The sequence below is a fragment of the Lissotriton helveticus genome, chromosome 5_1, assembly GCF_964261635.1.
Source record: "Lissotriton helveticus chromosome 5_1, aLisHel1.1, whole genome shotgun sequence".
Lineage (NCBI taxonomy): Eukaryota > Metazoa > Chordata > Amphibia > Caudata > Salamandridae > Lissotriton > Lissotriton helveticus.
In genome coordinates, this window is record NC_136065.1 from 1,866,089,305 (window position 1) to 1,866,103,058 (window position 13,754).

A 13,754-nucleotide genomic window follows, 5' to 3' on the forward strand; every position below is an offset into this window, starting at 1 on the left:
TTGTCCTACGATGACTTTGTGATAGTGACATTATGGTATCAATCAATCATATCACTTGTATAGCGCGCTACTCACCCGGAAGGGTCTCAAGGCGCTTGGGGGAAGGGGGTTGCTACTGCTCGAACAGCCAGGTCTTGAGTTGTCTCCTGAAGGCGAGGTGGTCCTGGGTCAGCCGAAGGTGGATGGGGAGGGAGTTCCATGTCTTGGCCGCCAGGTAGGAGAAGGATCTGCCTCCGGCGGTGGCTCTTCGGATGCGTGGTACGGCGGCGAGGGCGAGGCTAGCGGATCGTAGCTGGCGGGTGGGCGTGTGGAAGGTCAGGCGGTCGTTGAGGTACTTGGGGCCCAGGTTGTGGAGAGACATGTGTGCGTGGGTGAGGAGCCTGAACGTGATCCTCTTGTTGACGGGGAGCCAGTGCAGGTTTCTCAGGTGGCCGGAGATGTGGCTGCGTCGATGGATGTCTAGAATGAGTCGGGCGGAGGCGTTCTGGATGCGTTGAAGTCTTTTCTGTAGCTTGGCTGTGGTTCCGGCGTAGAGGGTGTTTCCGTAGTCCAGTCGGCTGGTGACGAGGGCCTGGCTGACCGTCTTCCTAGTTTCGATCGGGATCCATCGGAAGGTCTTGCGGAGCATGCGGAGGGTGTGAAAGCATGAAGAGGAGACGGCGTTGACTTGTCTGGTCATGGAGAGGGAGGAGTCCCGGATGAAGCCCAGGTTGCGTGCGTGGTCTGTCGGCTTGGGGGCGGTGCCCAGGGCAGGGGGCCACCAGGAGTCGTCCCAGGCGGAGGGTGATGGTCCAAGGATGAGGACTTCCTTCCGTCTTGTCTGAGTTTAGTTTCAAGCGGCTGTTCTTCATCCACTCGGCGACGTCTTTCATCCCTTCGTGGAGGCTGGTTCTGGCGGTGTCGGGGTCTCTGGTGAGGGAGAGGGAGAGGATCAGCTGGGTGTCATCGGCGTAGGAGATGATGTTGAGGTTGTGTCGGCGTGCGATGGCTGAGAGGGGTCTCATGTAGACGTTGAAGAGGGTGGGGCTGAGTGATGATCCTTGCGGGACGCCGCAGATGACTTCGGTGGCCTTGGAACGAAATGGGGGGAGGCGGACTCTCTGTGTTCTTCCAGCTAGGAACGAGATGATCCACTTCAGTGCCTTCTCTTGGATTGCTGAGGAGCTGGACTAGGGTGCGGTGGCAGACAGTGTCGAACGCGGCGGAGAGGTCCAGGAGGATGAGTGCCGCTGTTTCCCCGTTGTCGAGAAGGGCTCGGATGTCGTCGGTCGGTCTCGGTGCTGTGGTTGGCTCTGAAACCGGACTGCGAGGGGTCGAGGGATCCATTCGTCTCGAGCTCGAGGAAGGCGGCCAGCTGTCTGATGGCGATCTTCTCGATGACTTTGGCAGGAAAAGGGAGGAGCGAGATGGGGCGGAAGTTTTTGAGGTCGGTGGGGTCCACTGTTGGTTTCTTAAGTAGGGCGCTGAGCTCGGCATGCTTCCAGCTCTCCGGGAAGGTGGCGGTGTCGAAGGAGGTGTTGATGACGTCTCGGAGTTGGCGTGCGATGGTGGAGTCGGCCTTGTTGAAGATGTGGTGGGGGCAGGGGTCGGTCGGAAATCCGGAGTGGATGGTGTTCATCGTGCGGGCTGTGTCTTCGGTGGTTACTGCGGTCCAGGTGCGGAGGGTGGCAGTGGGGTGCGTTGGTTCGACGGTTTGGTGCGAGGATGGTGTGCCGAAGCTGTTGTGGATGTCGGCAATCTTGCGGTGGAAGAACAAGGCGAGGGAGTCGCAGAGATCTTGTGAAGGGGTGATATCGTTGTTTCCGGTTCTGGGGTTGGAGAACTCCTTGACGATGCTGAAGAGTTCCTTGCTGTCGTGGGCGTTGTTGTCCAGTCGATCCTTCAGTGATTTCTTCTTGGTGGTGCGGATGAGCTGGTGGTGCTTGCGGGTCGCGTGTTTGAGGGCGGTCTTGTTGTCAGTGGTCCGGTCGAGGAGCCAGGCTTTCTCTAGGGTGCGGCAGGTCTTCTTGGAGTCCTTGAGTTCGTCGGTGAACCAGGGGGCCTTCTTGCTTCTGGGTTTGCTGGGGTGTTCTTCAGTGGTGCGAGGTCGGCGGCGCAGGCGGTCAGCCATTGCGTGAAGTTGCGGGCTGCTTCGTTGGGGTCCGGTGTGCTGGCAGGTGGGTTCTGGCTGAGGGAGGCGGTGAGCTGGTCGGCGGTGATCTTGCTCCAGCGAGGAACCTGTTGCGGGTGGTGGTTTTTCTGAAGCTGAAGTGGACACAGCTGTGGTCGGTCCAGTGAAGCCCGGTGGAGTGGCTGATGGCGATGTGCTTGCTGGATGAAAAGACTGGGTCGAGCGTGTGGCCGGCGTAGTGGGTGGGGGTGTTGACCAGTTGCTTGAGTCCGAGGTTGTCCAGCAGGGTGACGGTGTTGCGGTCCTTGTTGTTCTCCAGGTGGAAGTTGAGGTCCCCTAGGAGGATGTAGTCGGCGGAGGGGAGGGCGTGTAGGCTGATTAAGTCCGTGATGTCTTCGCTGAATTGTGTGCGTGGTCCCGGGGGTCTGTAGAGGAGTGTTCCTCTGAGGGTCGTCTTTGGGTCGGTGTGAACTGGAAGTAGAGGTGTCCGGCGGCGGTGTATGTGTCATCGGCGTCGGTCGTGATGCGGATGGTGTTCTTGTGGACGATGGCGATGCCTCCTCCCGTCTGGTTGACGCGGTCCTTCCTGATGATCTTGTATCCATCCGGGATGGCGATGGCAATGTCGGGGGCTGAGGAGGCGTTCATCCATGTTTCAGTGAGGAAGGCGACGTCTGGTGATGTAGTGTCGAGCAGGTTCCAGATTTCGATGGCGTGTCTGTGGACGAAGCGGGTGTTGAGCAGGATGCACTTGAGGTCGCTGCTGGGGTTTGGCTTGGTGGGCACAGTGCATGTTCGGAGGCAGGTAAACTTGCAGGTTGTGCAGGTGAAGGGTCCGTGGAAGCGTTTCGGGGCGGCCCGGCAGCAGGCGGGGTTCCGGCCGGCATTGAGTGCGTTGAGGGCGGCGGTGGGGGCCAGGGGTTCTGGCGCTGGGCGCGGTCCAGGCGCGGACGGGCGCAGACGGGCATACCTTTGGCACGCCTTCGGCGCACAATCGGCGCGCCCGCTGCGCGTACGTGCGGTCGCCATTTATGGCAAAGTGGGAGGGAGGGAGGAGCAGCTGGGAGGCGGGAGCGGGGAGGGCACAGAAGGAAAAGGGGGCGTGGCCGCGAGCACGGTGGCGGGGAGCGGGGCGGGCAGGGGGCAGAGACACAGTAAACAGTACAGGCAATGAGAAAATAATCAAAACGGTAAATGGGAAATAAAATATAGGTTAGCAAGCTGCAGGGAGACAAAAAAGAGACAAAGGAGACAAAAAGAAAATTAGCACAACACGAAGATACGGCGGGGGCCGAGGCAGGCTCAGCGAGGCTGTGGGCAGCAGCGGGGCGAGTTGCACACGCAACAGCTGGTGGCCGTGCGGCGCGGGGGTGTCCTGAGAACAGGTCACCCCTGGTATGGACAGAGGAAAGTAATGGGGAGGCTTTGTGCCTTCTTTTACAGAGATTGTGGCCAAGAGTAATCTTTGAGCTTGTCTCTTTGGTTTAGGTAAGCATCGATTGTCTTTTTTGAAGCAGAAGTACCCTCAATCTTTACAGCCTAGGCCTGCCACTTAGTAGCCCTAGCTGCCTTGGAAAGGGGCCCTAACAGACATTTTAAATGCAGCTTGGACAATTCTGTTCTCAGTTACCCCAGTCAGTCATCCAGTGGCTGTTGACATACGCCAGGACCCAGCCTTTCTCGTCAAACATAAAAGAGTCAACCCCTGAAAGTTTAGTAGTCCAGGAATCCACGAGCAAGGTCAACCCGAACACAGTCCATTCTATGCTGCTAGAGACCGAATTGAAGCCCAATGATTCATTCAGTTAAAGACTATTCATCTACCAGTTTGGCCTTTTGGTCCCTAACTACGGTCTGTTTACTGAGCTTTATAAGCATGCTGTTTGGGACATGGCCAGTAAGATCTTGCCAGCTATCCCTGACTTATTTAGTACAGTCTTTGCCCAAACTATTCAGGATGGACTGGTCCCTTCAGAATATGTGTTGAGGACCGACTTTGACAAGACAGACTTTGTAGGCCATGCTATGAGCATCAGTTTCCTGATCAGGCATTATGCATGGTTGTGAGCTAGTGGAATTTTGGTGACATGTTGGTTTGTTTAATGGATATGCCTTTTGAAGGATCCAGATTTTTCGGAATAGAGGCTGATTCGATGAGAGAATGTTTTAAAGAGAGCTGCGTTATGGCATGCTCCATAGGCTTCTTTTCACCGACACACCAGTTTCCCAAACACTACAGAAAGTGCAGCGCTAACTTGTAAAGTCTTGCCTTTCACCAGCAGTACAAAAAGGGAGTGGTCCCAGTGGAAACAAACTATGACAAAAACATCAACATCACCTGTTAAATGAATTACAAAATATGTTTATTCACATTGAACATAAATAATCATTTTGAACATATGTTTCCATGTTCTAAAAACAGCACATTTGTCAATAGATTTGTGCAGAGGTACCCAAAGGGGAGGGAGGGAAGAATGGTGCAGCAAATGTTCACTTGAACGTTTAATTAAGCTTATACTCAAAAAAATAGTATCATTTCCCTTTTTGATTTTAAATTGAATTTGAGTCTCTTTGAAAGCTTATGTTGGAAATCATGACTTTAACTCACAAAAAATGCAAACATAGACTCTATCAGTCTGGAGCTAAAGGTTCTGCACAATCAGGCGGAGCCAATGGGGGTCCCCATCTTAAGTAAGATTTTGTAAGAGAAGGACACCTTGGCAGAAAAGGTTGTTGACAAAATGGATGGAATTATAGTAATTTACTTGATAAATATTGTGCAAGGGGAAATTTGTTAATGCGGGTTACAGAAACTGAATCAAGGAGTAATTAAAATTGCATATGAAAGCTATTCTACATGTAAAGATTTAAATACCTTGAGCAACTCAAAATATTTCAGAGGTTTTTCCATGTTTTTAAGAGTTTCGTCACTTAAAAGATATCGAGCACAAGAAAATGCACCACTTGTTAATCATGGGTACATAGGCTATCTTATTACCTGAAGATCGTATTTGGGTCAATAAAAATAAACCAGACAAATTGTTTCATTTATTATTAAAATGCTACATGAGTGCTGTCTATAAAGCACAACATAAGAGTCCTTTGTTAATTAAATATGGTTGTAATTTGAATAGAAATGTGAAAGTTTATAATGAATCTACAAAATATTCAGTGTGCTGTAGCAGCGCTGGGCACATTTTAAAAAGCTCTAATATATTGACTGTATGATTTTATTCTTTAAGAAGTTTGCAGGACTTTCTTTAAGCCTAATAAATATTATTTTACTATTTTACAAGTGCTTCAGTCCACATTGTCTGGTCCATTACATATCCGAGCATTCCCTACTTCCCAGCACCTTTCTGTCGCAGGTTTGTGGCTTGTTCGACTCCTGATGTGCAGCCAGTTCGGTATTAAGCTTTCTTCTTTAGTAGCCCCACATTACCCCAACATGTTTCCTGTATTTTCAGTAAGGGTGCTGTGCGTTAAGAGATTTCGTGGCCTATACTCCAATAGACAACCCCCATGTTGGAGGCTGAGTATTTTTATACTTTTACAACATTCAAAATATTTTTAGAACCTTTTTAAGCAGGTTCATTCACAGCCTTGGGACCTACTGCTCCTGTGCCGAATGGTCTGGATTTGAAAGTTCACAGGGGTGTTTTATCCACCCCAGCAAAGTTTGTTTCCATGCTGGAGCGGTTGAGATGATTAGAGAATGGCACATTTGCTTCCTTTGATGAGGGTTTTCAAGCCAGTCATCCCTTCTAGAGCTTCAGATAGATCACATACGCCGTATGCCATTCAGAATGTGGTTTGGGCTTCTTACAAACACGGTCAACGACCAGTTCTCTTTAGCCCATAAGCAGTAGTCATTTCTACTAAATTGTAGTCTATGGGAAACTGGTTGTTCTATAAATGGCAAAATTGGGGTTTAGTTGAAATGATTTTGTTTACCAGCTAAACATTTTAGAGAAGATAAGAATATCATAATGTATTCTTACATAAAAGGCATTCTCCATTCGAGGATGCTGTTTTGGATTTAAAAATGCTGCCTAAGCTGGTTGCCTGGTTCAATTGGAAAAATGAACAGCGCTGAGACTGGAGGTATTCGTGGAGAAGTGTGGCTCACTGGTTAGAAGCGGCAGACCCTGAAGCAGAGATCGGCCCGGGACCAGGGTTCAATTCCCGACTCTGCAGGGTCTTGGGTCAATGTCCGCGGACTCGATAATTCTCACCGAGGTGCCTACACTAACCATGGGTCCCACTCTGCAACTCTGGGCAATAGCTTGCTTAATCTCCACTACGGCCCCATCAACGCCGGGGCTGCCTGGCTTCACCCTGGAGGTGCCCAGGAGGGACCATCTCACAGGGAAAGCCAAGACTGGTTCCCCAGCGGTATACAGCGCCAGGACACTCCGAGATGGAGTAACAGTGCGCTTTAAAAGTATACTTACCTTACCTTACCATACCATTAGTCTTTCCAAGATCTCATTCAAAAACTGCATTTTTAAGATTTTTAAATTCGCTCCTTTCCTTTCGTTTTGCATACGTTTTTTTTCTGTATGTTGTGCCTTCTCTTTAATTGTCTGAATATGATTAGCCTAAATATCTTGGATCCAATGAAAAGTAACATTCTTCATGCAGAAATATGTGTAGCCGATTCAAACATAATAACTTTGTTGTGGGAAATGTTGAAAATATTTAGAAGAGTGCTTTTTTGAAGTCTTTTTGTACTTAAGTATGCTTTATTGCACTCCAGTATTATTTCTGAAGTATTTTTACATTCATTACTTACACGCTTTAAACCTGTTATGCAATTTAACTGAGGTTTATTTTTCTACCCTTGACTGGCACTGTATAACTTAGCTTTGCAAAATATTTACACCCTCGCTCTTTAATTTTGATAACTACTAATTTTCACTATTGTATGGTTTGTATTTATTCTCTGTATAGCAGTGCCTAGTAACAAATGTGTAGTGTTCTACTTATGATGGTAGTACATTTAAACATTCCTTTGTTTTTCGGCTATCTCAGAGTTCGAGCCGGACTCCGCCATTTTCTTTGTTTTCAGTACTGGATAAGAATTCAAAGCTTTTAGGGTACATGCAGATGGAAACCTATCAACTATTTTCACTCAATGTTCATCAGCTAAATCCTGATGACCATCCCCTTCTTGAGAAGAATCCTGCCTAGAATGAAGTCTTAGTTTGAGGCCTACAATGTGCGCAAACTGGTTTTGTTTTGCTTTTTAGCACCAATGACCACCTTGATACAATAGTTATTGTGATGGAGCTAGGTATCAATTTTTGCATGACTGCGCTCATAAAATATGTTTACAGAAGCACAGAAAATGTTGCTAGTTCTGCCCTCCTTCAGGAAGGAGAAGGCCACCACCAAGAAAGGAGTAAATGTAGTGCACATGTTACAAAGCCCCAGACAATAATTTCTTTTGAGTCAACAATGGAGATCCTTCATTACATAGAGAAGGAAATTATGCATATTAGGATTTCTTCTGCCCAACACCCTAAAGGAAAAGAAAATGTAAAACAATCTATGTCCCTTTCCCCGAGATCTGTCAACAAGAGGCTCCTTTGTTGGACTTTCACACCTGTATAAAGACCAGGAAAGACCCCTCGGCTCTCATTGAGGTTTGCTGTGATTCAATGAATTCCCTCCCTCCTACCCCCATTTCCATAAAGTGTGGCTATGTGTTTGGAATTCAGGATCCATGGCTTACTGGAATTGGGCTGATTGATTGTTTATGACTTATGGAGTCTGTGATTTATTTATGGTTCTTTGCTGTTAATCAAAGGAATAGAGATCTATGTACCATCAACTCCCTTTACCTGTTCAGACTATTTTTCTGCTGGAGTACCTCAAGATTCTGACTAAAGACAGATGCTCTCGGCTCTGCAAAAGAGAATTTGACTTTCCTAAAAGCTTTGCTAAGGGCCCCAGTTATACCTAGCATTGATTATCAGAACTTGCAATATTACGCTGCACTTATCCTTAGCTTAGGGCTGCATAGAGTTCAGAAGCAGGTATTTGTAAACTTAAACACCCCTATTATGTTTCTGTGCATCTTATTTCTCTGCAGCGGCTGCCAATGGTGGCCATAGCTAAGATCTGTGTATTAAAGGAAGCTCGAAAGGTTCTGTACCTGATCAGCCCAGTATTCTTGACACGTTCATTTCCTCTTGGAGATCTAAGATGACTCCTAATTTAACTGTGCCAAGGCAAAATGAAAGTAGGGAGATAATCTACTATATTGGGGTGCCTGAAGCCACAATTCTGAAGTTCTACAGTAGGAACTCTGTAATATTAAGGAACATCTGCGAATCAGAAAGGCTTTAAAACCCAGCTTATTGAGACGTTGGTTCCATCCGCTGTATAGTGTTTGGAAGTGAGATAGGTTAGTGTAAGTGTGGTGAGGCACTCCTTCTGGGAACCAGGAATACTTTTTTTTAATGCTAGACTTTGACCCATACTAAAAGAGTGAAAAGGAAGAAAAGCGAGAAAGGAGGAATAGAAAGAAAAACAGTAAGCAAGTAGTGATGACAAAGAATCTGTAGGAGGGAGATAGAGACAGGAGGGATGGGGGTGGTGGTAGAAAGAGGCACGAGGATTTGCAGTGCAATTTTCTGCAATCCTGCTAATTGGCATCACTGGCCTTGAGCTCCTAAGAAAAACTTTTAACCCCACACATTATTTGTTAAAAAAATTAAGCCCTGGTTCTTGTTTGCTCCCTTCCATCTCTACCACCAGGACCTTCCTGGCCTCTTCTCTACTGAGAACCATCCCTTGATGGACAAAATAGCAGTAACAGGGTTTCCTTTGAATTCTCAGTATGACTACATGCTTCACAACAAATAGTTCTGCCATTTTTTTTGTTTTTTGCAGCTTGCCAATTATAATTTAAACGAGAATTAGATTGACTTGTTCTCCCAAGTCTTGAGGATGGTGAAATTAAGCACTGCATTTATTTTTTTGCAAACTAGTCAATGGCATGAATTGTTTACTTTTTGTTTGTCTTTTCAGCTGAATACAACTTTTCGGAGAGGGAAGATGAAAGTATAAGGGGCGTCGAATCTCATGCTGCGAATGTCCGGACCACCACTCCATCTCTGGCAGAACCACATCGACAGGCATCCTGTGGTGCTACTGTGTCAAACCTTCCAGAACAGAAATGTGATGGAGCAACTAATGATGCTGTACATAATGCTCAGGAAAGTTTGAGCCGTGATACAAAATCTCTGAGGACAGAGGTTCTGTCAGTGAACATAAAGAACAAAAGTCCCAAAAGGTGCTCTACTGGTAGAAAAAGTAGTGGTGGTGATCTGCTTGAGGAGGACAGAGAAGCTTACAAACTGGACAGCTCATATGAAAAGGAAGAGTCATTACTTGTTCATCCAGACGTTTCTGAGTGCTCCACGTCTTGTTCAATCTCTAGAAAAAGAGCCAAAGCTGGTGTGCAACGAGTTACGGAGTGGCTTTCCAGACTTGATGACGAAATGGTCACTCTTCCTCCTCCGGATGACTCTGCACTTGATCTTGAGAAGCTGCCTTCAGTAAAAGGTAGTGAGAAAGGTGACTCGGATGGGCACTCTTGGGTTTCAGACAAGACAGAAATAATGGAAGACCCATTGGAATTTGCTCTACTTTATGAACAGGGCCAGTCGTCATCAAAGCCACAGTTGCTGACTATTGAAGACAAGGTGTTTGGGAAAACCTACAAGCGAGAGCGTAAATCCAACCCCCATCTTAACCTGAGCATTTTCAATGAAAGCAAAAGTATGGATGAAGTTGCAATGGATCCTGTTAAGGATTGTGAGACCTCAAAAACACGTACTTTAAAGCGAAGAAAGAAAATTGTTGATCTGCAACCCGAAGACTTCATCCGGAAAAACGACAAAGATCAGTACAAAGCTGTTCATGAGAGCACTGGTGATAGAATTCCTGGAAGAAAAAGGAGCATGAGAGTAGAAGTTAATTTTGAGGTTAGCCCTGAGCACTTGGTCCAAAAAACAGGAGAAAAGGAGTGTGAATCACCTGTTGAAAATGGACTTCAGGTCGTTGTTGACAGAACTGCAGAAAAGAAAACAAACTATTCAGTAGCTGATTTAGAGTGTTGCCCTCCTCAAGGTCAAGAGGGGGATGGTGAGCTAATGAAGGATATCTCTAAGGAAGGTATGAAATCGGTTTTCAAGACTTTGACTGAGGAAGTGCCAGGTGACAGAAAAATAAAGGCGCCGCCATCCAACACTGACAACCAAAAGCAGGATGCAACTTTAACAAGTGTTATAGGGAGCAAACGCTGCAGATCTCGGACACCAAGAGCTCCAGCCATTGACCTGTTTAGCAAAGCTGAGCTTGAAAAACATAACCAACTAGCGAGAGGTGGTGCTGTTTCAGTGTTTAGTCCACAAAACCAGATTGAGCTGCAGATTGATAGTTACCCAAGTAGTGATGAACGAAGAAAGGCGGAACGGGGTCCAAGGAACCTCCGACGAAGCCGAAGACTTCTCTTGCAAACAGAAGAAATCAATGTTCAGGTTGTACCGTGTAGTAGCAAAAACACGGCAAGAGAGGAAGATCACGTTAGTGTAAGTGAAGATATGGTCCCAGTAGGGTGCCTGACTGGCCCCAATTCCATCTGCCCTGTTTCAGGTGACCATGAAGACCTAGGAATCTGCAATAGCCTGAGGTCAGACATCAGCCACAGAGAAAATGAACTTTACCTTGCAAATAAAACACTAACTTGTGCTCCTGAAAATACTTCAGTTTTCAGTGATAAGGACATGCATACCACGGTGTCAGAGGAGAGCGTACAGTGGTCGTCTAGTGGTCTCCATAATGAGTCTGAAGAGGCTGCTACTCAAAACAGTACCTCAATGCTTATGGATTCTACTACTAATGATCAAAGGAATCCTGCGTTAAATAATTCATGTTTGACTAAAGAACATTCACCAAACAAGATCGGTATTGAGTGCTCCTCAGATACAAAACCCATCTATGTTTTGAATCATCTGAAAAATGATTTGGATTCTACAAAGAGGCACTCTCCAAATATAAATGATAATTTTGTGTCCTCTATAAATTTAGAAGTCGAGGACAGTGAACTTGACACAGAATGCCTGCTAAAAACCTTTAAAGGTGCCAAGCGAAGGTCCTTTTTACTGCAATCTAGTCCACCAGTGGAGTGTGCTTCGAGAAGTAGTTTGCTCATAAGCACAAAAGACACCAGCTGCAATCACAAGGACGCCTCAAAAAGAAAATCAGACCATGGTTATAAAGTGCAAAATACGCCCTTTAAAGACAAATTTTTATCTGGATGTTGTCCGAAAGAAAATGCTATACACAGTGATCCTACAAAGCACATTAGTACTGCTGATAGTGCTGCAGGGCACAGTACGTGCAGTAACATGGAGGAGAAGGTCCATTTTGTTACAGAAAAACAAGAGCTTTGCACAACACCGATGGACAAGAAAGTTACGAATAAGAACACAAAAAGACTGCAGAAGTCCAGACATTGTTCAACTTTAGATGTTGTGGAGAGTTCCTACCATAACATTTTCAAAGACAGTGGTAGGTCAGGTGATTTGCATAACAAAGGAGAACTCCTAGTGCAGGGCACGGAGTCGCACACAATTAATGAAAGTGAGCTCAGCGAGGGAACTAACCGGGTGGAAAACGCTGCAGTACGTGAAGGCAATGGCCTTGAATTAAACTTCATGCCTGAATTAATGCCGCCTCCCCACGAACTTTCGCATCAAAGCCCCATCACAGACTGCGGCAACATTCCTTCCACTGCTACTAGACATGGGGAAAATATGCAACTGAGGAGCAGTTGTAGAGGTAGTGCTCCTGATAAGGAAAAAGTTAATCGAACTTTAAGTCCAAGCTTAGCTCAGGAAAACATGGTAGAGATCTTTCCAAAACAAGCAGTTGCAATTCCTTGTAGTGCTCTGAACAACACTCCAATTACATCTGCAACCCCTGATGGTTTATTGTGCACTTCGAATGAGGTGAGGGGGAAGTCGGACCTATCCGGTCTTAGCATAAATAGTAAGTCCATTGGATTGAACAAGCTCGTCGAGAGCAGCATTGAGGGGAGCAGTGGGTCTTCTGTACCAGTATGTAAGAGGTCTGCTCACCGGCACCCAGCAATGAAATTGTTCTCTTCTGAGTCTAGTGAAGATGATGAAATGCCATGTTTCCAGGGTTTGCTGTTTGCTGATGCTTTCCACCCATCTCTGGACTCTGCTGGCCCAAAAAACTCAACAGGTGAATCTTCAGCAAAGCAGCAAGGGGGAGGGCTCCTGTTGAGCAGCAACAGTGCATGTGAGCAGCAGGAGCAGAACATTCTGGTGGACACTTCTGGAGCACAATCTCCTACTCCCAGCCAGCAGTCTGAGTGCTCTGTAAATTTGTTTTCTTCCCAGTCCAATGCCTCTGAGAAGTCAGACAAGGGACGAGATGAGCCTAAGACTGTGACGGTGGCTTCCAACTCAAGGTGTCCGCTGGGAACCCAGAAGCCTATTCCAGAACAAGAGTTTATTACTGAAGGCCATAAAGAAGCAGCATTAGACAGCAGGAACAAAAAGCAGAATATCCAGAACACAGAACAACATTTAGGTACAGTCCATATTTTTCATGACATTTTTGCAATTAAATTGCGATTCTCCTATTAACATGACCAGAGCATCTGGATTTCATTAATTATGCATTAATCTTTTAATGCAGTCACAAGCAGCCTCACTACATCATAAAGAAAACAATTCTAGAATGCAGTTAACACATGGTATAAAAGGCATGAGGAGCAAACAGACTGCCTCTTTTAAATGAATCAAAGCAACATAAGTTCAACAAAGGTGAGATCCAACTTGATCTTGAGAGTGAAGAAAACAGGAGTCCGAAGGAAGGAAACGAAGTGAGGAGAATTAGAAGAGGATGAGAATAATCCATCAGGAGGAGTTATCTGAAAAGAGGGAGGAAAATGTAAAAAAGGTTGTAAATTGGAGCGGTAAGGCAGTATAATCAAATGCATAGAATAATCAACATAGCAATAAGTACTCCGTCCAAGGGTGGGACGGATGGGATAATGTTAGCCTCCGTGTCTTTAGTGTAATCCAGATTCTCTGGTGATGTTAATAGGAGAATCGCTATTTCATTACAAGACAGGAGGCTACACTATGCATGTTGGTAGCCTTGAAGGACAACATTAGACATATGCTTGATAGATTTACAATAGTGATGAGCAAAAGTGGATGCATTTGACCAATCAGCCGCTTTCAGGATATCATGCAACTTACCACCAGACCAGACGGATTTACTGGCCATAGCACCTCTGAGAGAGTGGGCTTGGAATTTAGAAAGGTCAATACCAGCAAGGCTCATTGCAGATTTCACCCGTCTGGCTATGGAAGAAGAAGAAACTGGTTTAAAGGGTTTAACAAAGGAAATAAGGAGTTGATTAGCATCCAGAGGGCGAACATCTCTCATTCTAGAGTCATACTCTTTCATACAATCTACAACACAGAGTCTTTGCACAGATCGAAACGAGGATATGAAATAGTCTGGCATAGTTTTGGTCCTTCTAAGGATTTCAAACTTCACTCCATACATATGTTTAGATCTATTAGAG

General features: G+C 46.1%; 1 protein-coding gene and 1 long non-coding RNA gene across 3 annotated transcripts in view; one reads left to right on the forward strand and one right to left on the reverse strand.

Moving 5' to 3' along the window:
- The window catches only part of BRCA1 (BRCA1 DNA repair associated), a 553,713-nt gene that overhangs the window by 214,804 nt on the left and 325,155 nt on the right, over positions 1–13,754 (forward strand). For both annotated transcript variants that reach the window (XM_078645314.1, XM_078645315.1), the window contains exon 10: positions 9,149–12,745. In XM_078645314.1, coding sequence (XP_078501440.1) covers positions 9,149–12,745 — 3,597 coding nt within the window. The remainder of the gene's footprint in view (positions 1–9,148; positions 12,746–13,754) is intronic.
- LOC144755918 (uncharacterized) overlaps positions 12,962–13,754 on the reverse strand; it is a 174,588-nt gene continuing 173,795 nt past the window's right edge. Inside the window, exons 2-3 of the long non-coding RNA XR_013594995.1 lie at positions 13,423–13,527; positions 12,962–13,088 (exon numbers count right to left, since the gene is read on the reverse strand). This is a non-coding gene — a long non-coding RNA (uncharacterized LOC144755918). The remainder of the gene's footprint in view (positions 13,089–13,422; positions 13,528–13,754) is intronic.